This window comes from Sciurus vulgaris (assembly GCF_902686455.1).
Source record: "Sciurus vulgaris genome assembly, chromosome: 1".
Classification (NCBI taxonomy): Eukaryota; Metazoa; Chordata; class Mammalia; order Rodentia; family Sciuridae; genus Sciurus; species Sciurus vulgaris.
Genome location: NC_136461.1, coordinates 55,787,119 through 55,814,998, shown reverse-complemented (window position 1 = coordinate 55,814,998; position 27,880 = coordinate 55,787,119). Strand labels below are relative to the sequence as shown.

Below are 27,880 nucleotides of genomic sequence, written 5' to 3'. Positions count from 1 at the left end.
GCTAGGGATTGAATCCAGGGCCTGTGCATCCCAGACAGGTGCTCTAGAACTGAGCTATATCCCCAGCTTTACTTTATTACTTATTCTACACAGTGAGTTAATTTTTCCAAATATTACATTTGGCATCCCATCCTTATCAAACACTAAGTTCCGAGTTTATAGCTTACTTTAGGGAAAATTGGTACTGTGAAAATATTAAATTGTCCCATTCATAAATGTGCTATTTTATTGAAGTTATTCAGATTTCCTTTGATGTGTGTGTGTGTGTACGCGCACGTGCATGTTTAGATATGGTATTGCTCTGTTGTCTGTGTTGCCTGGGGTGGTCCTGAACTCCTGATTTTTCCTGTCCCTGCCATCTGTGCAGCTGGGACTCTAAGCTCAGGCCACCACATGCAGCCTTTCTTTGGTACTTTTTTTAATGGAGATTTAAAAATTCCCTCTTAAAGAGTTTGTATACTCTTCATTAGCTTAATTCCTAGACACTTTATAATTTTAGTTTGTTATTTAAATGGCATTTTATTTTCCACTATTAATGACCTGTGTGGGTTATTCTTATTTCTGGCAAACTTGCTACACTCTAATTAGTGTTAATAATTTGTTTCCTGGTCTTGCTGAGTGTTGCATGTAAATAATCTTATTAGCTGCACACTTAAGATATCACTTCCTTCAAAACTTTGGATTAAATCTCTCATTTCCTTCTTTGTTTTTATGTCATTGCTAATTTTAAAGAGAATGTACCTGTATCTCTTGTTTTTCTTTTTTGGTAATACTGGGATTGAACCCAAGGCCTTGTACAAGCTAGACAAGCACTTTATCACTGAGCTACATCCCAAGTCCTTTGTTATTTTATTTTGAGACAGGGTCTTACTATGTTGCCCCTGCTGACCTTGAACTTGCAACCTCCAGCCTCAGCCTCCCAAGTAACTGAGATTACAGGTATGTACCACAATGCTTGGTTGTCTATATTTCTTCATCAAGGTGAGGTATGCTCATGTTTTTGGTAGAGTCTTTAAAAAAGGTAAAAAGTTTTATTCGCAGTTTTCAAAGAGCTTTTATTTTTCCAAAAAAAAATCCTGTTTATTTACAAAAGACTGTTTTGCTTGTTTTATGGTGCTGGGAATTGAACCCAGGGCCTCATACATGATAGGCAAGTGCACGGCCACTGAGCTACACTCCCAGTTCCCTACAGGATTTTAAACTAAATATATCTTCTACATCTGGTAATAGTATATCCTTTTTATTTAGTGTTTTTAAATTTTTTTTTTCAGTTGTAGATGGATACAATGGCTTTGTTTATTTATTTTTATATGGTACTGAGGATCAAATCCAGTGCCTCACACATGCTAGGCAAGCACCCTACCACTGAGCTACAACCCCAGCCCCATTATTCAGTATTAATGTGATAAATTACATTGATACATTTTTCTTTTATCAACCATCCTGTTTTCTTGGGATCAACCTTAGTTGATCATTCTGTATTTTTTTCTTCTTCCTTTTTTTTTTTTTTTTTTTAAAGTGAATTTTAGGAACAATTTTAGGTTCACAATGAAAATGAGCAGAACAGGAGTTTTCCTCAACTTCCCAGCACTCCACATATGCCCAGCATCCTCCACTACCAAACTCTGGTACCAGAGTAGTACATTTGTTGCAACTGGCGAACATGCACTGACAGCATCATTATCTCCCCAAAGTCCATAGCTCACATTAGGCTTCGCTTTTGGTCCTTCCATGGGCTTTGACGAATGTATAAGGGCATGTATTCTTCATCATAGCCTCATATAGAATTGATTCACAGCTCTAAAAATCCTCTGTGTTCCACTTATTTGCCCCGCCTCCCCACAACCTTTGCAATCACTGAATTTTTTACTGTCTCCATAGTTTTGCCTTTTCTAGAATGTCACATAGTTGGAATCACACAGCATACAGCCTTTTCAAATTTTTTTTTCATTTATGCCATGATATGGATGTGATTTGTTCCCTAAAGTTTCATGTGTTGGAAGCTTGGTCCCTAGTGTGGCAGTGTTGAGAGGTGAGGACCTTTAGTGGTGGGGCCTAGTGGGAGATGGTTAGCTAAATAATCCCTGTTCCTTTGTATATTATCTAGCCTCCGGTGTTTTGTTACAGCAATGGAAAACTGACTCACATGACTCAGTAATAGGTGTCTAGAATTCCTCCATATCTTTTCATGATTTGAAAGTTTTTTTAACTACATAATAATAGTTAACTGTCTAGAAGTACTACTATTTCTTTATCCATTCACCTACTGAATGTATCTTGGTTTCTTCCAAGTTTGGGAAGTTATGAACAAAGATGCTGTACACATTCATATGTAGGTTTTTGTGTGGATGTAAGTTTTGAACTCTTTTGGATAAATACTAAAAAGTATGATTATTGGATGGTATGATAAGAATATGTTTAGTTTTGTAAGCAAATGCCAAACTATCCTTCAAAGAGTCTGTACCATTTGGCATCCCCATCAGTAATGAACACGTCTTTGTGGCTCCACATCCTTGCCAGCATTTCATGTTGTCAATGTTTAGGGTTTTGGTCATTCCAACAGGTGTGCAGTGATATTTATTGTTGCTTTAATCTGCAATTTTCTAATGATATGTGATTTTGAGCATCTTTGCATATGCTTGTTTGTCATCTTTTGTGAGGTCTCAATCAAATCTTTTGCACATTTTAAACAAATTGTTCATTTTCTTATTATTAACTTTCAAGACATATTTGTATATTTTTGTATTTATTTGTCCTTTATCAAATGTCTTTTGAGAATAACCTTTTTAAAAATTTTTTTTCAGTTGTAGATGGACACAATACATTTATTTTATTTATTTATTTTTATGTGGTGCTGAGAATCAAACCCAGTGCCTCACACATGCTAGGCAAGCCCCCTACCACTGAGCTACAACCCCAGCTCAAATATGACTTTTGAAAATATTTTCTTTAGTAGGTGGCTTGTCTTCTCATTCTCTTGACTATCTTTGACATAGCAGAAGTTTTTAATTATAACAACATTCAAGTTATTAATTTTTCTTTCATAGATTGTACATCTGGTGTTATATCTAAAAAGTCATAACCGTAACTAAAGTCATCTGTTTTCTCATATGTTAGTTTTTTAGTTTTATAGTTTTCCCTTTTCAGTTAGGTCTATGGTACAGTTTGAGCTGATTTTTATGAAGAGTTAGGGTCTATGCCTTACTAACCACTTGTCATCCTTTGATGTCAATGGGATTGGTAGTGATAACCCCCTTTTATTTCTGAAATTGGTAATTTGCATATACCCCACTGGTTTATTTGTCCTGACTGTAGATTCATCAATTTTATTGATCTCTGCAAAGTACCAGCTTTCATTTTTCTTGATTTTCTCTTTCATCCTCCCTTTTCCTTTTTTTTTTTTTGCTTACCCCCAGCTTAATCTTTATTTAAAAAATTTTTTTGTTTGTTCTTTTTAGTTGTATATGACAGTAGAATGTATTTTTGACATAACATACATACACGTAATATAACTTCCCATTTTTGTGGTTGTACATGATGTGGAGTTACACTGGTTATATATTCATATATGAACATAGGAAAGTCATGTCCGATTAATTCTACTGTCTTTCCTATTCCAGTTCCCACACCCTTCCCTTCATTCCTCTTTGTCTAATCCAGTGAATTTCTAATCTCCTCCCCCACCCAATTATTGTCAGCATCTACATATCAGAATATTCAGTCTTTGTTTTTTTGGGATAGGATTATTTCACTTAGCGTGATAGTCTCCAGTTCCATCCATTTACCAGCAAATGCCATAATTTAATTCTTCTTTAAAGCTGAGTAATATTCCATTGTGTATATGTGCCACATTTTCTTTATCCATTCACCTGTTGAAGGGCACCTAGGTTGGTTACATACTTTAGCTATTGTGAATCGAGCTGCTGAAAACATTGATGTGACTGCCTCACTGTAGTATGCTGATTTTAAGTTCTTTGGCTCTAAACCAAGGAGTGGGATAACTGGGTCAAATGGTAGTTCCATTCTCAGTTTTCTGAGGAAACTCCATACTGCTTTCCAGAGTGGTTGCAACAATTTGCAGTCCCACCAACAATGTATGTATCTTTATCCCCACATTCTCACCAACATTGCTGTACTTGTTTTCTTGATAATTACCATTCTGACTAGAGTGCCTGGCTTAATCTTCCAGTTTCTCTTTTTCTGGTTTCCTAAAGTGGAAGTGTAGATGGTCAATTTTAGATCTTTCTTCTGTTCTAATAAATGCTTTTCATGCTATATATTTTCCTCTATGCTTTCACCATATCCCATAAATTTTGGTAAATTATTTGCATTTTAATTTCATTCTCATTTAGTTTAAAATATGTTTCTCTTGAGATTTTCTTTGACACACATGTTATTTAGAGTTATATTGTTTAATCCCCCAGTATCTTGAATTTTCCAGCTATTTTTCTGTTATTGACTTCTAGTTTAATTTTGTTGTGGTCTGACAGCATACATTGTATGATTTCTACTTTTAATAATCCATGAAGATACACGGTATGGTCAGAACTTGGTCTGTCTTGGTGAGTGTGAACAATGAGAAGAACAGGTATTCAGTTGTTAGATGAAGTAGCCTACAGATGTCAATTATATTTGGTTAACTGTGGTATAGTTGGGTTCAGCTGTGTCCTTGATGGCTTTCTGTCTGTAGGATCTTCCATTGCTGTTAATCAGGCATTGAAGTTTACAACTATAATAGTGGATTTGAATATCTCCACGCAGTTCTATCAGTTTTGCCTTGTGTATTTTGATTCCCTGTTGTTAGACTTACACACATTAAGAATTGTTTTGTCTTCTTGGAAAGCTGACTCCTTTATCATTATGTCTTCCCCCTTTCATCACTGATAACTTCCCTGCTCTGATGCTAATATAGTACTCCAGCTTTCTTTTGATTAGTGTTAACATGGTATATCTTTTGCCATCTTTTTACCTTTAAGCTATATATGTTTATATGTTTAAAGGGTTTCCTGTAAACAAAACAAAACAAAAGCTGTCTTGTTTTTGATCTACTCTGACAATCTCTGTTTTTTAATTGGTATATTTATGTCATTGATGTTCAAAGTGATTACTGATATAGTTGGATTGATATCTATCCTATTTGCTACTCTTTCCTACTTCTCACCCTTGTACTTTGTTCCTTTCTTGTTTTCCATTGTTTTTCTGACTTTTATGGTTTTTGCCAATTATTTTATATGCTTTCATTTTCTACCCCCCTTTAAAAACATACCCATTATATTTCTTTATAAACTATATTTAGTGCTTGCCCTATTGTTTGCAATGTACATTTAGAACTAATTCAACCCCACTTTCAAATAACACCTCTATACTGCTTCATGGATAGTGCAAGTACCTTATAATAACAAAATAATATGAATTCCTTCTCTGTCCCCTGTCTTATTGCTGTCATTTATTTCACTTACATATAAGTATGCATAAGCACATATATATGAACATATAATACATTGTCACTATTGTTATTTTGAATAAAGGGCTAAGGATCAATTAAACATAAGAATAAAGTTTGAATTCTACCATCACTTATTCCTTCTCTGGTGTGCTTCCTTTTAAAAAAATGTAAATCTGAGTTTCTGCCTTGTATAACTTTCCTTCTCTCGAAAGAACTTCATTTAGCCTTTCTTGCAAAGGCAGGTCTAATGGTTACAAATTCCTTCAGTTGTTTGAAGAAAAAGAAAACATTGCAAAATCTTTGTTTCTTCTTCAGTATTGAAGGATAATTTTACAGGGTTCAGAATTTGAGGTTGGTGGGTTTTTCCCCTCTCCCTTCCTCTCAATAATTTTAGATATTTACTCTCTTCTTGCTTGCACGATTTCTGAGGAGAAACTCAATGTAATTCTTAGCTTTGCTAAGATAGTAAGTAAGGATTTTTCTCCTGCTGGTTTCTTCCAAGATTTTTTTTTAAAAATATTCTGCAGTTTGAATGAAATGCCTAGATGTACAGTTGTGATGGGATTTTGTTTGTCTTTGTTTCTAAAAGCATTTATCCTATTTGGTGTTCTTCTATACTTGTTTGATTTCTGACATAACTTGAAAAGTTTTCATCATTATTGTTTCAAATATTTCTTTTGTTCCTTTTTCCCCTTCTAGTATTTTCATTATGGATATGTTACACATTTTGTAGTCATTTCACTGTTTTCATGCAATGTGCTTTTTGCTTGTTAGCTTTTTTACTCTTTACTTTTGAAATTAGAGGTTTCTGTTCTAATATCTTCATGCTAAGAGATTCCTTCCTCAACCACATCCTGTCTACTAATAAGTCCATCAAAGACATCCTTCATTTTGGCTGCAGTGTCTTTGATCTCTAACCTTTCTTTTTGATTCTTTCTTAGAATTTCCATCTGTCTGATTACACTACTCATCTCTTCTTGAGTGCTTTCTCCTTTATCCATGAGAATATTTAGCATATTATTCATAGTTGTTTTTAAATTCCAGGTCTGATAATTCCAATGTCTGTGCTGTATCCAAGTCAGGTTCTGATGCTTGCTCTGTCTCAAAACTGTGGTTCTGTTTGTGTCTTTTAGTATGCCTTGTATTTTTTTGTTGAAAGGCACATAAAATGTACCAAGTAGATGAAACTGCAGTAAATGGGCATTTAGAAGTTGGAAAGGTGTGGAGTAGGAGAAGCATTCTATAGTCCTGTGCGTAGGTCTCGGTCTTTAGTAAGCCCATGTCCCTGTACTGTAAACTTTACAAATGCTTCTCAGTCCCTCTCACCTCCCTTAGGTGTTTGCCTGTCTATCTTTTCAATTCTGGGGGCAGTGACTCCTCCTGTGACCTTACTTCTCTGGTAGATATAAAAATTGGTTATTTTTTTTTTTTTTTTTTTTTTTTTTTTTAGTGTGTTCAGTTTTTTACTTGCATTAGGATGGAGTGCTGACTTCTAAGTGCTCTATATGATCTATGGGAAACTGAAATTATTGGCATGAATTTTTAATGCATGGACTGGATTCAAATTGCTAGTAATTCATTTAGGTTATATATCAATGTGTCAATGTTGACAAGTGATTTAGCCAAATTTCTCTTGTACTACCTTTATCTATTTTTACTATCAAAATTAAATTAGCCCCATAAAATATGTTGAACAGCTTTTCTTATTTTCCATTTTCTGTAACTATTTGAATAACAAGATTTTTTTAGAGTTCATTTATAGAACAGTTGGGCCTGGTTTTTTTTTTTTTTTTTTTTTTTGTTATTGTTGTTTGTATGTTTTTGTTTTAAGAGCATGGAGGTGCAAATAAGTTTTTAACTCTTATTTCAACATTTTAAATGATTATAATACCATTTTAAATGGCTATAGTTCAGGTTTTTTGCTGGTTTTTTAATTAATTAGTTTACTTAAGATTGGGTCTTGCTATGTTGCCCAGGCTGGCCTCAATCTCATGATCCTTCAGCCTCAGCCTCCCAATTAGCTACAGGCATGCACCACAGTGCCTGGCTATAGTTAAGCTTTTTTTTTTAATGTTTTTTTTTTGTTGGCAATGGACCTTTATTTTCTTTATTTTTATGTGGTGCTGAGAATCGAACCCAGTGCCTCGCACATGCCAGGCAAGTGCTCTGCCACTAAGCTACAACCCCAGCCCTATAGTTAAGCTTTTAAAAATATGTTTATCAATGTTTTATCCCCAACCCCCCTCTCTCTCATCCAATTGGTTTGATCAGAGGTTTATCTATCTCATTACCTTGTAAACAAGAGGCTTTAGGTTTTATCAACTATTTTTATTGGGCTTTAAAATATTATTGTTACTGCCTATTTTAGTTTTTCTTTAGGGATCATGTTTTATTGTCTTGGATTGATCAGTAGAGTTGATCTTTTTCTCTGGGGAGAGCAACAACAGTTTAACTGTAGTTCATGGTTCTCCAGGTCAGTTTAGGAAGTTTCAGGAGGAAAATTCCAGACTAGAGACCCAGTAGTGATGCACCTGTTCCCAGATTCCCCTGATTCATGCATGGCAACTCCAGAACCTGTCAGTGCTTTTGTGAAAAAGCATACAGAAGTGGGCTGTTACTCTGTTATAACTGCTAGACCCATTTACGAACATTATCAACCTCTGACTCCTATAATTTCAGGAGTTCTTGAGCACAGGCACTAGGTCTCTGCAATATTAAATAAATTTTATTTATTCTCCCCCACTACTAGTTCTTCTTTTGAACTTAAAGCTTGCTTACTTCTCACTTTTTTAAAACCCTCACACCTCCACACCCACATACCTACACTTGATTACCTGGCTGGCAACAATCTGTTTCTTCTTACTTGGTGAACATGTCATCTCCTCTGTAAGCCCATGCTTCAGTTTTTGGTTCTGAGCACTCCTTGTGCACATCTCCTCATACTTATCATACTGACTACAGTTAACTTGTTTTTACATCCATTCTTTCCACTTGACCAAAGGTAACTTGAGGACCTCGACCTTGCATTGGTGTCTTTTACCTATGGCTGGATTTCATTTGCCTTATATAGTAAATGCTCTATAAATGACTGCTGAGTAAATAAAGTGGAGGTGAACTATAAAATGAGGAATGTGTCACTTTGGGAATTTGTCACCAAATCTCAATAAGGGAACTGAAATGGGACCATAACATTCATAAAATTTATAACCTCAAGATTCATCTGCAATACAGTTTGAAAAATAAGGTATTCTGATATATTACATTTGAAGATATCAATTCAGTACCACACCAATGACTTTTAAAATTGCATTCACAATACATATCCATGGAAGGAAAAAAATTAAATACAAGAAGCAAAAGGGAAGAAAAGTCACCTGTAATCCCATTAGGAAAAGATGACCTTTTGAGAATGCTTTCTTGTCTTCTACTAGACTTTGCTTTTACTATGCAAAATTTATGTACTCATGTAAATATACATCTTAAGTGACATTGTTTCATATATATTTTTGAAAATTTCCTTGGTCACTTCAGAATGTGCATCTTTCCATGTTAATAAAAATATAGTTACAATAAGGCAGATAAGCATCAAGGTGTATTTAATGATCCATTCTCTATTATTATATATTTAGGTCATTTATAGTGTTTTGCTACTTCAAACAATTTTCCCACAAATGTCTTTGTATTTACATTTTAAACACTTCTCTGATTATTTGTTGGTTAAATTTCTTGGTTAAGAGATATGTTATTTAAATTTCATTATTTATGGTTGAGTTGCTTTCCAGAATGTTGAACCACTTTACACACCTATCAACAACTTACAAGAGTATCGGTTCCCCATATCTCCACCAAGACAGGGTAAACTGATTCTGTTTATTCCGCCAGTCTGATTTGGTTTCTCATGATTTTGTTGTTTTGTTTTTTGGTACTGGGGATTGTACCCAGAGGTATTTTATTCTGAGTTACATCTCCAGGCTTTTTTAAATTTTGAGGCAGGGTATCACTAAATCACTTAGGGCCTTGCTAAATTGTTGAGACTGGATTTGAACTTGCAATCCTCCTGCCTTAGCTTCCTGTGTCACTGTGATTACAAGTATGTGACACACACCCAGCTGGTTTCTCATATTTGCCTCTCATTGATTGCTAGTTAAATTAAACATTTTCATATCTCTATTGGCTTTTATTTATTGATATTATTTTATTTTTTGTACTAGGTATTGAACAAAGGGGTACTTTACCACAGAGCCACATCCCCAATCCTTTTTATTTTTTATTTTGAGACAGGGTCTCACTAAGTTGCTTAGGGCCTTGATAAACTGCTGAAGCTGGCCTTGAACTTGCAGTCCTCCTGCCTCAGCCTCCTGGGTTGCTGGGATTACAAGTGCATGCCATGGCACCCAGCTTTCTTTTTAGAGTTGTGTGTTCATATCCCCTGATATCTTATATGTTGGAAAAATATATAGATATAGATGTATAGATATCTACATAGATATAGATATCTGAAAAAATATAGACATCAACCCTCTTTATGCTAAAAATATAATGTGTGTTTTTCTTCAGCTGCTATTTGCATGTTGAACTTTACTTACAGCATCTTTTAAAATTTTTTCTTACTATGCATAAAGTTGAAGTAAATTTTCCTCTAGTTAATCTACTTTTTCCTTCAAGGTTTCTGCTTAAGGTACCTTCCCACGCAAGGCAGATATTACCAACAGCCTGCTAAACTCCTTCCCCTCATGTTCTTTATTGAGGGAACATCACTGTCTGAAAGATAGCTGTGAGCCTCCTTTGCAGTTGGTTACAGCCAGGTAACCAGTGAAGGCTGACAAAGGCAAGCCCTGCTGTGTGACAGGGGGCTCAGCTCCTCGACAGTGAGACGGAGTCCTTGCTTCTTTCTTCTTTCTGTGCCTACAAGGAAACAGCTAGAGCTACAGAGGCCATCTTGGACCAATTCCATCTTGAGGATCAAAGTCAAACTTGGCAGAGGGAAAGAAAGAGGAGCCCAGAGTCCTGATGTCACAAAGCTGTCACGCCACCCTGGGATATCCATCTCTGAACTTCTTTCATGTGAGAGAACAAATAAGTCCCTGTGGTCAGGTCTTTGGTAAAAACCACTCTTATCTCCTAAGAGTGATTGCTGACTCATGCCAACTCAAGGTTATTTCAGTGTTTACTTGTATTTTCTTCTAGTTATTTTCATCTACTCTATTATCCTATGTTTTTAGTACATGACTGAAAAGATGTATAATCAGGACTGAACAGTGTACATCAAATAATGTTTTGGTAGACACTTCTCTGAAATGATGATTGCTAGACCTACATGTACATAGAATTATTACAGCGAATTTTTAGGAAGGATTTAGTCATAGAGTTTTATTCTATTTAGGCAATTTTTTTGAAGCTAGGCCAATTATCTTGACATGGAATCCTTTTACAAGCACATCTTGACAAGTAGTATTAATTATCCATTTTCTCAGCTAATCATGGGATTTTATCCTGAGAAATTATTGTCAGAGAATATGACTATAGGTGTGGGACTCTATATCCAGTTGGGAGTTTTTTAATGAAGATAATTGGATATACACTAAAATTTGTATAATGAAGAGATGGAGCATAACAAGATTGTACCATAATTCACTACAATCAGAACTTTAAATATTATTGGTTTTAAAATATGTTTTGGACATCAATACAAAATGTTTCTTGTAAAACTTAACATATTAAAACAAATAACCCAATCAATAAATGGGCTAAGGAAATGAACAGACACTTCACAGAAGAAGAAATACAATTGATCTACAAATATATGAAAAAATGTTCAACATCTCTAGCAATTAGAGAAATGCAAATACTCTAAGATTTCATCTCACTCCAGTCAGAATGGCAATTATCAAGAATACAAGCAATAATAAATGTTGGCAAGGATGTGGAGAAAAAGGTACATTCATACATTGCTGGTGGAAATGCAAAATGGTGCAACCCTTATGGAAAGTAATATGGAGATTCCTCAGAAAACTTGGAATGGAACCACCATTTGACCCAGTTATCCTGCTCCTCAGTTTACACCCAAAGGACTTAAAATCAACGTACTGCAGTGATGCAGCCACATCAATGTTTTTAGCAGCTCAACTGACAATAGCTAAAGTATGTAACCAACCTAGGTATCCTTCAACAGATGAATGGACAAAGAAAATGTGATATATATATATATATATATATATATATATATATGATGGAATATTACTCAGCTTTAAAGAAGAATGAAATTATGGCATTTGCAGGTAAATGGAGTTGGAGAATATTATGCTAAGGGAAATAAGCCAATCCCCCCAAACCAAAGGCTGAATGTTTTCTCTGATATGTGGATGCTAATTCACAATGATGGGCAACACTCTAGGGAAGAATAGAATTATTTTAGGTAGAAGGGAGTGAAGGAAGGGGAAGGAGTATGGGGGTAGGAAGAATAGTAGAGTGAAACAGATATTATTACCTAATATACATGTATGACTGAATGACTGATGTGATCTTACAACATGTACAATCAGAAAAATGAGAAATTATACTCCATTTATGTATGATTTATCAAACACATAAATGCATTCTGCTGTCATGTATAACTAATTAGAACACAAAAAAATTAATTAAAAAACAACATATTATTCTTGCTCTGTAAAAATCAGTCTAAATGAAAATTGTTAGCTTGTAATTTAATGTAACTAATATTTCCTCAACTAACATTTATTGAGCACTTTCTATGGATTGAATCTCACAAAGACTTGCCCGATAGTAAATAGAATTCCTATTTTGGAAAAGAGGAATTTACCCGTACTAACTTACTTGTCCAAGCCACTCATAGGCTAATTGGAAGAGCCAGCTGTTAACCTAAAGCCTAAACTCCTAGCAACTCATGTCAGGACTTGGGCCAGGCCTGCAGGAAATAAAAGATGAGGAAGACACAGTTTCCCACAGGTAATATTAAAGGAAATTTGGTACCTACCTGAGCCACACAGATCTGTTATATTAATATGAGTAGGCAGGGAACTGCCTTTTGAATTGACTGCAGACACAGCTACAGTCCAAATCCCAGTTCGGGGAATGACCCAGGTCCAGAAGGTATGTTCTGTGATGTTCTGTAGTGTGATTTTCTTCCCAGTCACTTCTTGCAAAGTCACCTGATAGTGGAGAATTTTTCCTCTTGCCTCTGTTACACTCAGATTCTACAACAAAACATATCCATGTACTGTTAACTCTCAGGTTAAGATCTCTGACTGCTCTGTCCCTGACTCTCTTGGTCCCTGCTGTAGGCAGCAAAGTCTGAGTGACCTCTTCATGTGCATCTCCTCATTTCCACTGCACACTTCATGCAATGATCTATCAGCACAGCTGCCATTTAGAAAAAAAAATCAGTTAACATTGTTAAAAAAATAATTCTTCAGAACACAGCAATTTTCCTTTCTTGCATCAAAATGCAATGTACTAATGGTAAACAACTTTATCCATCCAATTGAACAAGGATGAACTCAGAAGACCTGAATCTGAACTATAGTTATGCCAATCATACAGACCCTGGACTAGGCTCTTAGCAACTGTGGGCCTCTGTTGCTAAATTTGTGAAACATACACATCCATACACGTATAACTTTTTATATAAGAAAGTGTAATGTGGCTCAAAACACCAAACACAAGACTTTCAAGAGCTAAACCAGTAAAATCTATACTTAGTGAATTGAATTAGCCATCTGTGCTAGGAAATGAAGAAACTGTTCATAAATATGTGACTAACAAGTTTTGGAACTGCAAAAATTCCAATTGAGATCATTTGGGAGCAATCCCAGGAAGTAAGCAGAAAACTAATTATTTGTATTATACCCCTGTTTGGACAAGGACCATGGAAAGCAGAAGCATAGAACATGGAGAGTTGTCAAGCCTAACACTGGCAGTGCCCATCCCTGCCTAGTGCAGGGAGAGGAAGACTTGGCTCACCAGGGGTAAGTGGTACAGTTTCTTGGCACGAGTATCTCTTCCATGGGAGAGGGCCTCCAGCTGCCTTTGCTGAAAGACATACCTAGGATCAGCAAATGTCCCTTGTTCAGGTTCCCTACTCACCAAGAAATCTAATAATTTGGTTTCCTATGAAGCTTATCTGTCAGGAGAGACTAGGCAACATGAATGTCTGGTTCACTTAAAATTTCTATTTGTCACTTTAAGGGAATAAATTGGCCTTCTGATTATAATGTAGTTTCTGAAACAATTAGCATACTGGGAGAGAATGTTCTAATTTGCTGAGTCAAGCCTTCTGGTTGGCCTAACAGCTGTATTCTCCCTGCAGATGAATCCATGAGTATCCAACTATTTATATTTCCATTTCTAGGAGCATGATTTCTGCAGGTTTGTTCTGGGACCCTTTGTGTCCATGAGGCCCAAGACTGGATCATAATCCTTGGTCAGTGCACCAGGTGAATGCCAGGTAGCTAGGGAATCTCATGAATGAACATTCAGTTTTTCCCTACAGTTAGCATTTCAGATGTCCATCACAGCTGAACTCATAGGCCGGTTGTGTAGACTAAAATAAGCAAGTGTTTTGTAAAGTACTATATTCTAAACTGTTATTAATAAATACGCCCATTGTCAGAGAAGAAAAACAACAAAAACTAAAGCAAAAGCTTATTAGGAAAGACCATTCCCTCAGCTATCTTTCACTCCATCCTTCCCTGTTTCTTCTCTGAGATCCAGAGGTAAGTGTATTGCCCGACTCTGCCCCACATCCCCTCACCAAGGCATTTCCCAAGAGCTAACCAAGCTCACAAACGTCCCCATTCTTGCCAGGGACCCATGAGGCTTCAGTTCTACTCTAACAACTAAAGAAAAAGAGCACTAATTTGGAAGGAAAAAAAAAAAAAAAAACCACCTTGCAAACCAACTTTTGTTACTCTTTCTCTGTCCTCATAGACACCCCAGAAATCTCATTTGATTAAATGGTAAAAGGCTGAAAGAAGCGGGTAAATGTCATCTCGGTTCCATGGAGTTTGCATAGTGACCGCCATGAAAACCCAGCTGATCACAGCCTTCTAGCCAATAGAGGTGTGGATCAGAAGGATTGTGAAGTTCCCAGAGAAATGTAAAGGACTCAGACCCTTGCATTTCTCCTCTATTTCCCATATTTTAGAGTGAGAAAGACTGTGAAAAGGTTGGGTGGAGTGGAAGTGGTAGACAAGTAAAATGGCACCCTGGGGCCATATTTGGTCACACATATGGCAATACATATGGCATTATATAAATATGGCTCACAAAAAATGTCAAGCTCAAGTCTGGGGATAAAGTTTACCCCCTCTCAGGTAATTGATCTCCTTAACCAAATTGGAAAATGGGCCTCACTGGCCCTACAGGGTCCATGGAACAAAAGAATCTCAATAAGCCAATAGGTAAACATGTATTTAGCCAAGTGGGCACTGTGTCTCCCAAACTCTCTGAAAACAATATAACTCATTTGGTTTTGAAAAAGAAATGCAACATAAAGCTTGCAAATAATGTGTATGATCCATCATTCCTGGATTATGCCTGGTCTAGATGGAATGGAATATCATTATGTAACCACCAAACTGGAAGAGCTTCTATAGATTGACAATAAAGTCAACATTTTATTTTATAAATGCAGAAACAGGGATCCACTGCAATGAAGTGACTTGCTTAAGGCTGCTCAAGGAATAGATGGAGAAGGAGTAGGAATAGAATCCAGAGCTCTCAACTTCTAGACCAGTATTCCCTGTACCGTGACCTGCTGCTCCTCAAGCCTGAGACAATGGAGTAGCAGGCTGCATGTTGAGTAACTAGAATCCTCAGTCACCTTTCTAGCCCGATGTTGCAAAGCTGCTTCTCTAATTGTGGGTTGGGATATGTTGTGACATACAACATCAACACTGGGCATGAGTTCAGAAATTTGGGAAGGGTGGTGGTCCAGAATTCTTTTCTGGACCAGCAGGCTCTGAGTCACCAGGAGACAAGCTGTGCACCCAGAAGGACTGCAGTACCGAGGAGCCAGCTGAGAAGTCTTCCCAGGTAAACGTGTTTATACTCTAGTGCTGCCTCTTTGTGTGGGTGACAGGCAGAAAATAACATTTGTTCATAAACCATGGGTCATAAGCTTTACCTCTATTGTCACGTTTAACCCTTACTACTCTCCCCATTCTGATGAGGATGCTGAGGTTTAGAGTTCAGAAGTTTCCATACTCCCTACTAGAAAGGCATGTGAGATTGCAGAGCGCCCTCTGGTGGATGCGAGGCAGAACCCAGCTACCCAAATGTGTGGCATCCCTGTCTACTCCTGGAAACTCTTGTACCATCTCTGGAAGTACTGATGTGGCTCTCAGACCACTGTTTCTTCTGTCATCTTCACTCCTTCCTATGGGTAAGAACATGCAAAGAAGGAAAAGCTGTCCTGTTGATTGCCCCCTTCGGTTGTGTTTCTGCTCCACCCTGTGGGAAATGTTTGAAACAGTATGGAAACTCTTTCTGACTAAGGTTTGAGAAGTGCAGAGTGAACAGCTCCCTCAGGAAACCTACTGTGAGAGTTATACAACCTGAAAAGTCTTCCAGAGGCAGAGATAAGGTGGCGAGTGAAATCCATGACAAGACAGAATTCAACACAGTTCTGACTAAGATGCAACTGTTTTGATTTTCTTTTTTTTAATTAAAACTCTGGGGCTGGGATGCAGTTCATGGGTAGAGCACTTGCCTAGCATGCATGAGGCCCTGGGTTTGATCCTCAGCGCTACGAAACAAAAATAAATGAAGATCTAGTGGAGGAAAGGTGTTTCTGTGAATTAATGCATCATTTCTTCTTGAACTTAAACCTACTGGAGTTTAATGCTTTACTTCAGAACTTCTGATGCAAATAATGAGAAAAAAAATCTGTTAGAGCTTAGCCAACATCAAGAAAGAGTGGCTATAATCAATGCTCCTTAGAAAGTTAGGGGAATTTGAACCCATTAGTTACAGCTTGTATTGCTGACTTAGTGGGGGTTTTTTGGTTGGTGGTTGATCTTTTTTTTTTTTTTTTTTTTTGCTGGGGATTGAACCCAGGGCCTCTCACAGGCTGTGTAAGCACTCTACCCCTGAGCTGAAGCTCCACAGCCTAGTAACTCTGTCACCTTGGGCAAGTTATTTTTCCTCTTTGATTCTCAACTTCCTTATTTTCAAAATGTGGATAATTTCTTGTGCAATGTAGGCTTACTGGAACATCCATGAGCTAAGGGAAGTGAGCTGTTTCAAAGAGCGTGTGGCACTTGACAGATGATAAGACAAAGACACTCGGTGAGTTCCCTTCTCTTGGTTACTCTGAAGTAAAGCAACATTATTATGATTGGCACTTTTCCTACCGTACTCATTCAACCCTCTCCCAGTCTCAAGAGACCCAGGCCATCTTGACTCTTGGCTTCACCTGCAGTTCTGTGTGGACGGTTTACCAATGCCATGCAGCTGATTATAAAGTACACTTAATTTGTGAGTTTAAACCTGGGTGCCTTGATTTCAGAGTTCATGACTACCTTCTGCAGTCCCAGTCCAAAGTATCTTGAAGTTTTTCTCTTCCTTCCTCCCTCCTTCCCTTCCTTCTTTTCTGCTTCAGACTATGTTGCCTAAGCTGGCCTTGAACTCCTGGGCTCAAGTGATTCTCCTACCTCAGCCTCTTCTGGCTGGGACTACCAGCACACACCTGCTGCACACTGCTTTTGAAATCATGCCATTGAAATCTTCGGTTCATGGCTCTCTCTCCCCAAGTCCATCAGCTCATCTTTGCATCCTCAGGGTCAGGCACAACATTCACATCCTGCAATGACTCAGTGCACACTTTCACAATGATCTTGTTGATCTTCACAACAACCTCATGGGGTTTATTCCATTAATAGCCACACTTTACTCACAAGGAAAGTAAAGCTCAAAGAGGTTAAAAAACTTGCCCAAGAATACATGACCAGGGAAGCTGGAACTTGAACCCAGGGAGCACAGCTCTATCTATAATTCTCAATGATGGGACGTTGCTAGCACTTGGTAGACCCTTCAGATATTCTGCAGGACAGAACTGACTGAACCAAGTGAGACCTCATGACAGTTATCCTGACATAATGACTTCCATCTTGTTTTGTAGTTAAGAAAAAAAGGAAAATAAGGGAAGCTTTCATGACAGCAAAACTTTAACTCCTCTTCCATCTCTGCTTTTTATCTTCTGTTCTCCCTGCTACCCACCCTCTCGTTTTTGTCACCGGTCACATTCTGCTCTCTAACCAAAATTCCCTGTGTTCCAGCTGGCATAACACATGTGACTAGCAAGCGAAGGAAGGCAATGCTTTCTTTCCAAAAATATCTTTGGAAATGCCGTGCCAGTCAGTGATGGGACCAAGACTGGAAAGGAAAGGAGATGGAGTCCAATGTTGCAACAAGACCCTCAAAATGCTGCCATCTGCTGCTTTCATGTTGAGATATTAATTCTGAGATTGAAAACCTCCTGTAATTACAACAGGGTTTCAGGTACCTGGCAGACAATCTTCCCCAGGGATTTTAAATGGACCCGTGTCCCATGTCAACATAAATCAAGTTACAGAGAGTAATTTCCACTTGCACTAAGTCTCTTTCAGAGGAGGAGGCCAAAGAAGGCATCCCCTCAGGGCACTGTGATATAGGTTGGAATATTCTTCATGTGACAGAGACCACCAGCAGCCAGAGACAAAGGAATGTCCTGAATAAGCTGCCCCTAGTCACAACAGTGTCTCTGAGGCTGTGTTGTAACTTGAGACTTGAGGTTTGCTATCCTGGTTTTCATTTTGCCTTCTATGGTTGGAGGGTAACTGTTTGTCAAAATGAGTTGCCCCACTGAACAGGTGAGTAAAAAAACACCAAATCTCTCCCCCACTTTTGGAACAAGAGTTTCCCTAACTTTTTCCCTATTGCATGTGGAAACGCTAGCGCTATGCAGTAGAGGAGGTGCCTTTAGCTGCAGGGAGCCATGGAGCCCTTGAAATAAACCAACAGGTGCTGCCTCCCTGCCAGGTGGGGCGCTCTTAACCTCTGTACTGTGCCGGCACTTAGAAGGCACACCAGTTTTTGAGGACTTAGTAGAAAAGAAAAAAGACCGTGAAATATCTGTCATTTTAAATAGTGATTACATTTTGAAATGTGAATATTCTGGAGAGATTGGGTTAAAGTATATTATTAAAAATTAAAGAAGAGTGGAGGAACTTTAAATTACGAAGAGGGAAGTGGGGGGGGTATGAAAGATGGTGGACTCAGACAGACATCATCACCCTATGTACATGTATGATTATACGAATGGTATGAATCTGCATCGTGTACAACCGTAGAAAAGAAATGATGTACCCTATTTGTGTACAATGAATCAAAATGCAGTCTGTAAAAAATAATAAATAAATCAATAAACATTCATTTCACCTGCTTCCTTATACATTTTTGAAAGGGGGCTTACAAGAACATTTTAAATCACTCTCGTGGCTTGCAACGATGGCTTGCTTTATATTTCTGTGGAACAGTGGTTTCACTAAAGCGATGCTTTCCATAATGAATCCACAGTCCCTGACAAACGTTCTCATACCCTTCTTGTGGCCAGCTTGTCCTTCAGCATTCAGCTCCACTGTCACAGAGAGATGCCGCTACTTCTCATCCGTTCCCTGCTCCACGGGGTAAGCCCACCTTCTTTCCTCCAGCTGACCTCTAAACTCCTCCTCAACACTCCTGACCAGGACCTCCTGGTCCTGGTCATCCTGCTCCCCTTCCTGTCCTTGCACTGGACTGTGAATTCCAGGACATGCAGACTGGATTGGTCTTTCTCACTCTCCTATCTCTGCCAGGCAGAACCAGTCTAGTACTAAAGAGAAACTTTGATATATTTATTGGTTTGAAAGAATACATGAGTGAATTCAGCTTCCTTTGTGCATGGCTACTTCTCTTTCAGATCTCCACCATCATTTTTAAAAGTTTATGACTTGGTGTGCTCAAGACTGCAGAAATTAAGAAGAAACTCTAAAGGCTACTGTGGCTTTAGCCCATAGCCCTACCTTTTCAGCCACCATACATATGTATATGTCGAAGGTGACTCTTTTTAAAGGATTCATGCCATTTTAACCGAAAGAAAAGTGTGCTGGAATCAGGGATTGAAAGGTTTAACCAAAGCAAAGGAAACCAAGTGAAACTGCCCAGGAGAAGCCACAGGGGACCTTGAGGGAGAGGCTTGCTGAGACCTGTGAGGGGCTCTCATGTGACCCTGGGCTGCCCGGGACTGAGCACCATTTCCGACATGCTTATTGCATCTGTTTTAACAATGCCCAGGCATTTTTATTTCATTTCATAGATTAGGTTGTACGTTTTGGCTTTAACCTAGAAAATACCTTTTAAAAAAAAGTACAGGATAGTTTGAAAGAAATGGAGATTTCAGGAGAAACCAAGGTGTGAGGAAATGAGTAACTGGTATGGAAACCATAACAACAAAGCAAAGGTCTCCTTCACCCTCAACACACCCACACACTCACACATGCTCACCCTCACACATACGCACACTCACATTCACATGCTCACACCACGCCCGTCCGCTCTACCCACAAACACCTTCCAACACTCACAGGCACGTTGCCAGCCTCACCCAGTCACGTACATTCACAACTCTCACACCCTTGCACACATGCATGAACACACGTTCACACACATACTGACACCCTCACACTCACATGTGTTTGTGTATGCACAAACACACCTCTCAACACGAACCTCACATGCATTCACACGCACACGACACCCACTTCCCACAGGGGGCTGCATCCTCTCAGCATGAAGTGTTCTCCTCTAATGTAAACATCCTACAAAAGCGAAAGGTCATATTACATGTCTCCTGACATGAGGAACATGCTCTTTGTTCACTGGCTTGTGGGGTTTTACCTGGGGCTTCCGTTGGCACCCTCCTCTGCCATTGTGGGGTGGCCCCTGCATTTGGTTTCCCTGTGTTGCTCGAAAAAGAAAAACCCCAGTGCATCACGTCTCTGTCCAGCGAGGCATGACTTGGGCCCACCACGAAGCAACCAACCTAGCTGACGTCAGATGAGTCCCTTGTGCCTCAGCACCACCCCTTTAAATCCCCAGGCCTGTCTGAGTGTGGCAGGAGGAACCCCAGCAGGAAAAGGGGGGCAGGCCGGGTTCACAGAGAAGGGGCAGCAATCTATGTCCTCTGCAACAGGGCTATGTTCCCTGAAAGCCCCTCATTGGAAACCCCTCTTGAAACCTCAGCTTTCACATTTATAAAAGGAGAGATGGGACAGCATCCCTGTGGCTCTAGAGGTGTGTGGTTCTGAGGTCCAAAGCAAGACTGTTCACCCCAGGTGCTCTGGGTAGTGTTTTCATCCTTACTCTGGACAGAATGGCCTGTTGGGGGCCACTGGACAGTCCTGGACTTGACAGAAAAGGACTTGATCCTATAATGGGCCTGCAAAAGTTAGGACTGGACCCAACTTTTCTTGGGGAGCCCCTCTGGTTGGAGAATCACTGAAGGATTTTAACAGCTCTGTGATGACTACATCTGGTGTCAATCATAGATACTTCTAGTATTGACCTTTTTGGTTTCTAACAGGCCAGTTTTAGTCCAGGTCACCCTTCTCAGGACAATTCTGGTTACATAAAAGAGTGTTCTAATGGCAAGAGGTGTCCAACCATGGTGTGGGCTGCCTGCAAAAGGGGTGTGTGCGTGTGCGTGTGCGTGTGCGTGTGTGTGTGTGTGTGTGTGTGCGTGTAGGAGGTGGGGGTGCCAGCAGAGACTTCTGTCTGTCCTGGCAGAAGTAGAAGTGCTGTTTACAATGAGAGGAAGGGCAGATTAAAGGGCATTGAAGACCCTTTGAGTTCCAAGGTCTCTAGAAACTAGTGAAGATGGGGACAAGGCCAAAGTGAGTCACTGAGAAGCATTTGCATGTGCACATTTGCTGAGCATTACCTGTGGTTGACAGGCATTGACTCTGACTTGCCTCTGATACTGCTTTCAGACTACCATGGTGATGCCCCATCTGCAGTCTCTGACACCCCAAGAAGCACACGGGCATGCTAGTAACACTTGGAGCCCCTCCCTGCTCATGGTTTCTAACCATTTGTGCCCCTCATTGATTGACGCCACACTGGTCTTCTTGGCTTTGCAGATTCCATTATCGTTACCCTCTTTTTGCCGAGAGGAACCCTTGAGTACAGAGACATGAAAGAAGATTCACAAAGCTATCTTTCAGATCACTGTTGAGGATTTTTTTTTTTTTTTTTTTTGAGGAGAAATCTTCTTTCTTTGAGGGAGGAATTTGGGTGTTAACCAATTCCTTCCTTGTGAAAATGAAAACCAACAATTGAGCTATTTTCTACTGTAACATTCATAATTTGTGGCTTCTCTGCATGTCCATATCCTGCTTTGAGAATTTTCTTATTATTAAAAAGCAGATTTATTTTAAAATAAATGTTGAGCTGCAGAGTTAGTTTCAAAGGGAAGAGCTAGATCATGAGTCACCAGGTTATTTTTAGTACACCAGACATGGGAAGGGGAGGAGGGGAGAGGGGGAGAGAGAGAGAGAGAGAGAGAGAGAGAGAGAGAGAGAGAGAGAGAGAGAAGCCCATCGGAGGACATCATATTCATTATTGTGACCCTTCTGGTTTCCTGCTCATTGGGTTCCTAATTCCACAACTGTTTGCCCTCGACTGGAAGAGGTGTAGTGAGAGGAGTATGAGTTTGAGGAATAAAGAAGTGAACACTCACTGGGAGACTTTTCTTATGATCAATCAATAGCTCAATTCAAATAGCATTTTCTTTCAACAAAGATGAGTCATGAAGTTGGGGAGAGGCTTCAGTTCCAGCCGTGCAGTTAGTGGATGGGTGACATTGAGCAAGAACTTCCTCTTCCTGATGCTTGGTTTTCTTATCTGCTAGGTGAATGTTAGCACCTCACAGGGTTTTGTGAGGACTGAATGGTCAGGCAATGGTGGCTTCCGGCACTAGGTGAAACTCCTGTATTCTGCAGTAAGGGCTCACTGTGTTCTGGAAGGTGGCCTAATCTAGCCCTGTTTTACGTCCATTGAGGAAGCGCTACTTTCTACTCCTATTCATGCTCTTTTCTACTACTACACATATTCCTCTCTCTTTACACCCTCTCTCTTTCAGTGACTATAGAAAATACATTCCTAAATATCCGTACCCACAGATTTCTCTGTTTCCCAAGTCTTGACTAAGTTACAATGGTCACTGCTGGACACACTTATGTAAGGGAGAGGGGCAGAGGTAACAGTGGTCCACTTTATGCTTTGAATGTAGCCCTTGCTGCTCTGCCACTGTGACTTATTTTTAAAGTTGACATGTTTCTTTCTCTTCCTCTCTCCCTGCTCCTCCCTAATCTCTCCCCATCCCTAATCTTAGAGGAAATAGGATTACGGTTCTCCCTGTTTTAGGCAGAGTTATCCAACCTTGAACACATACCCACCATAGGAATGGAGTAATCCAGACTTGGAGGATGGCACCGGAAGATCTCAGAAATGACTATCTCCCAAATTAACAAGTGAATTACAACTCCAACAGAGACACGTGACCTTTGAGTCACCTCTTTACAAGGCTCCAGCTCCCCTTGAGGGACAGAATGAAGGCCTTCTTTTCCCTTTTTCTCAAAATCATATCCTCATTATTGGATTTGCATCAGGGACCAGGACCAAACTTTTGGTAACCGAGAGAGAGAGAGAGACAGAGACATAACAGTAAAAAGAGACAGTGTAGTCAGGATCAGAGGATGGAAATGCTGGAATGGAAGGACCTCGATCCACCCGGAAGTGGAATGAAGAAAGGCTCCAATGGCAGGAGGGAGGGCCTGGCTGGAGTACCTACCTCATCTGGCAGGTACGCAGCAGTGCAGCAGGGATCGGGGTAAGTCTGACAAAGTGAGCTCCTACACAGGCATTGAAGCCTCGTATCAAAGCCACAAGAGAGGGGCTGGGGTTGTAGTTCAATGGTGGAGCTCTTGCCAGCACATGAGAGGCACTGGGTTTGATCCTTGGCACTACATGAAAATAAATAAAGTACTGTGTTCATCTACAACTAAAAATGTAACAGGGGTTCACTTGATGAATTGACTATATCCCTTGTCACTTGAAACTCCTGTGTTTTTTTTTTTTCTGTGACCTTTTCCCTGAACTTCTCCCTGATCTTCTTTTCCCTAAACTTCTCCCTCTTGATCTCCCTCCCTAATCTCATTTTCTCTGAATCACCTCTTAAAACCCACCCCCTGTACCCCATGATGGGCAGAATCACAGCCTCGGGGTCAGGAGTCCCCTGGTTTCTCCTTGGCTAGCAAAGCAATAAACCTTCTTTTTCTGTTTTCTCAAAACCATGTCCTTTTTATATTGAATTGGCATCAGGGACAAGGACTGAGCTTTTGGCAACAAAGATATGTTTTTAAAAAGCCACAACAAAAATAGAAGGTATTTTTCTGCCTTGAAGACATATAATCATTCAAATATATAATCTCCTTGAGTTTAAAGTTGACACTGAAAACTTACCTTCCAGAAAAGAGAAATCCGTTGTCTATTGTAGTCCACAGGCTGTTTCGTGTACCAGACATCTAAGGTCCCCGTAGGCTCTGATTTGAAGGGGTGGGAAACCACATTTTCATAAATATTTGCACAATAGAAAACCTTTAAAAGTGGTTATTCAATGAATAACTCTAGAGGGTAGGATTATAGAATAATTTTGATTTTCTTTGTAAAACAGTATCTTTTATTTAACAACAAACAAGTATATCTTTGGTCAAAAAGTCAGAAAAAACAAGGTTACTTTAAAAAGATTTTTTTTTTAAGTGATGAGAAAATTCATTTCCTAAGTTTCCCTTAACATGTATTAATACATGTTTCATTTGTACACAGGAATTTGATTTTAAAAACTCAGAGAAAGTATGTTTGGTTATTTCTTTTTTAGTGGACTGTAGAAAAAATTCTTAATACAAAAATAAAGACATAAGGAAAATAAATATTGCAAAAACACAAAACACAAATGCAAGTGACAAGCCTTATATTTATGTCCAATCCTGACTTAGGTTATAGTTTAGTTATTTGGGTTTTGATCTTTAGACAATTACCCACTTGAAAGGAAGGACCATCTCATTTATCTTAAAATTCCCAATACCCAGAGTAGTATTTAATAGGCACCCAGTAATTGTTAAAAGATGAATAAATGAATGAACAAATCAGACAATATTATCTATTTGATGCCAAAACAAAGACTGAACTGATAGAATTGATAGAAGAAATAACCATCTATTCATACAGCAATGGTCAAATACGGTTTAATTTCATTTGAGAAAGTCAAGCATACTTGAAAAGAAGTGAACAATCAATTTGTGGTGTGTGTGTGTGATAGAGAGAGAGGTGGGTGAAGTAGTTTTATTTCCTCTACTATTATGTTACTAGATTTGCTTTGATTTATAGCCAGGAGTGGAATCAATAGAAAAAATGCCTGAAAACAGGCTTTGTTTATAACAACCCAATTTCCCCCTTTTTTTTTTGGATACTGAGGATTGAACACTGGGTACTTAACAACTGAGCAATATCCCAAGCCCTTTTATATTTTCTTTAGAGACAGAGTCTTGCCGAGTTGCTTAGGGCTTCGGTAAATTGCTGAGGCTGACTTTGAACTAGTGATCCTCCTGCCTCAGCCTCTCGCGTCACTGGGATTACAAGGGTGTACCACCAGGCCTGGCCAACTTCCTTAACAGTGAAAGAGTATTTTTGAGGTGAGACTACATTGGGGTTCCTTCTGGAGTAGAAAGTTCCATTTAACCACATGGAAATTTCTAGAAAATTAAGTTTTACCACCTGGATAACAAGACAAGCAGCCAAGGAGAGAAGAGCAAAAGGGAAAGGGAAGGAACAGATGTGCCTGCCTTACTGGGCAGGCCCTGTGTGAGCCTGTTCACATCCCATCTCACATCCTCCCTGTAAAAGAGTGCTCCACTTTATGCTTTGAATGTAGCCCTGGCTGCTCTGCCACTGCCACTTATTTTTAAAATGGACAGTTTCTTTCTCTTCCTCTCTCCCTGCTCCTCCCTAATCTCTCCCCATCCCTAATCTCAGAGGAAACAGGATTACCTTTCTTCCCATCCTAGGCAGAGTTATCCATCTTTGAACACACACCCACCATAGGAACGAAGTAATCCAGACTTTGGGGAAGTCACCAGAAGATCTCAGAAATGACTACCTCCCAAATTAACAAGTGAATCACAACTCCAACAGAGACATGTGGAACGCAGCCTTTGAATCACCTCTTTAGAAGCCCCCTGTTTCTGCTGATGGGCAGAATCACAGCCTCTGGGACAGGAGTCCCCTGTCTTTCTCCTTTGCCAGCAAAGCTATGAAATTTTCCTTTTTCTCAAAACCATGTCCAATGAGGGACTGGCATCAGGGACAAGGACCGAGCTTTCAGTAACATCTCCACTCCCCACAATGGTTCAAGTGTGAGCTCCAAGAACCAGGTTATCTAAGAGCTCTGTGATCCGAAAGAAACATTAACTGTGTCCTTCAGCCAGCTTCTCCATGTCACATGAGGAAGATAATTCTGTACCTTGAATGGGGCTATCTTGAGAATTTAAGTGGAGAGAGATGACACATGGTAAGCTCTCAGCAGATTTAGCTTCCGCCATTTTCTTCATTTGAAAACTCAAGTGCTGAGAGGGTAAGAAATTTGTTCAAGACCCCAGAACTAGCCTGGTGTGGTGGAGCACACCTGTGATCCCAGCGGCTCAGGAGGCTGAGGCAGGAGGATCATGAGTTCAAAGCCAGTCTCAGCAAAAGTGAGGCCCTGAGCAACACAGTGAGACCCTGTCTCTAAATAATACAAAATCGGGCTGCGGATGTGGCTCAGTGGTTGAGTGCCCCGAGTTCAAACCCTGGGTATCAACAAAACAAAACAAAACGCCAGAACTAGTAATCAGGGAAGGCAGGCTTTGAACACAAGACTGTTTGAATCCATAGTAGCCCATAGCCTCAGCTCTGCGTCACCCAGTGGCCTGGCTCTGAGAAAGCTTATGATTTCTTTAAAATCCTCCCACCCCCATCAGAAGGGCCTGTTTTGTGGCTATTTTTTCCTTTGCTCACTTCCTCTTTCTTCTTCTCTCATTCTCTTCACTTTTCATGTTTTCTAAACACCCCCTGCTCTTTGCTAAAGCCGTTTCAACCCCCCATCCTCCCATCGGTGATACTATTTAACCTTGTGTCAAGGACTGAGAGGTAAGAAAAACTTCCACTAAACATTCTGAAAATGCTCTAAATTCTTCAGGATTGTGAAGAGAGTCCCAGAAATCAAACCCAGGCCTTCTTTCTCCTAGTCCAGATGCCAAAAAGAAAACAGTACAGGCAACTGAAGAAAGGGAACCTGATGCTGAATACACTGCCACCACCCAAGAGCCAGGTAATGCTTGAACACTTCATACACATATCTGATGCTCACACAGTGCAGAGGGTGCAGAGGAGCACACTGCTGTTCAGTTGAGGACGAGGAGGCTGAGGATAGATGGTTTATAAAAGGCTTAGAAGCTGGGCATGGTGGTGAATGCCTGCAATCCTAATGATTTGGGAGGCTAAGACAGAAGGATTGCAAGCTCAAAGCCAGCCTCAGTAACTTAGTGAGGCCTTGTCTCAAAATAAAATATAAAACCAACTGGGGATGTGGCTCAGTGATTAAGCATCTATGGGTTCAATCCCTGATACCTCCTGCCAAAAAAAAAAAAAAAAAAGACTTAACTGGTAAATGGCAAAAAGGAGAGCTGAGCCCCCAGTTGTGGCTTTTCCAAGGGCCCAACTTCCCATAGTCCATTATGCTGTTCAAAGATATAAACATTCTGCAAACTTGATGGTCTAGACCTTGACTATGTAATTAGGATCAAGTGTGCTCAGCATCAAATCAGTTGACTTGTTCATAGCAGTAAATGCCTTCATTTCATTACACACTGGCAACAAATTTAAAATAAATGTTCATTGCCTCATTAAAGTTTCCCAACCTAATAGATTATTACAGAGCAAAGAATCAAATTCTAGAATTACATCCTCTTCCCAGAATAAATTGCAGTGAAACTGAAATTTTAAAGGTGCCCACCTGTGGTGTATGCCTCCACAGGAGAGAAATCATTAGTTGAATCTGTATGAGTTTCAAAGTGCAAAATTTCATGAGCAGGCATGTCAAATCTCTGCTGCTTAAAACAACATAAGGACTAACAGTGAGGAGAATTCTTTGACATTAAACAGTCACAAAATCACTTGAAGTTCTAACCTCAGTGTTATCTATCAAAAGACAGATAAAACTATTGTAGGGAAGTGAGAAAAAGAAAGTCAAAGGCCAATGTGATCAACTGAATTCAACATAAATGGGTAAAAATGACTAAAAAT

The 27,880-nt window shown here is 39.4% G+C and overlaps 1 protein-coding gene across 4 annotated transcripts in view; it reads right to left on the bottom strand.

Annotated features, from left to right (window-relative positions):
- Positions 1-27,880, bottom strand: part of IL12RB2 (interleukin 12 receptor subunit beta 2) — an 86,463-nt gene that overhangs the window by 24,323 nt on the left and 34,260 nt on the right. For all 4 annotated transcript variants that reach the window (XM_079131128.1, XM_079131126.1, XM_079131129.1 and 1 more), the window contains exons 9-10: positions 24,005-24,084; positions 12,441-12,660 (exon numbers count right to left, since the gene is read on the bottom strand). In XM_079131128.1, coding sequence (XP_078987254.1) covers positions 12,441-12,660; positions 24,005-24,084 — 300 coding nt within the window. The remainder of the gene's footprint in view (positions 1-12,440; positions 12,661-24,004; positions 24,085-27,880) is intronic.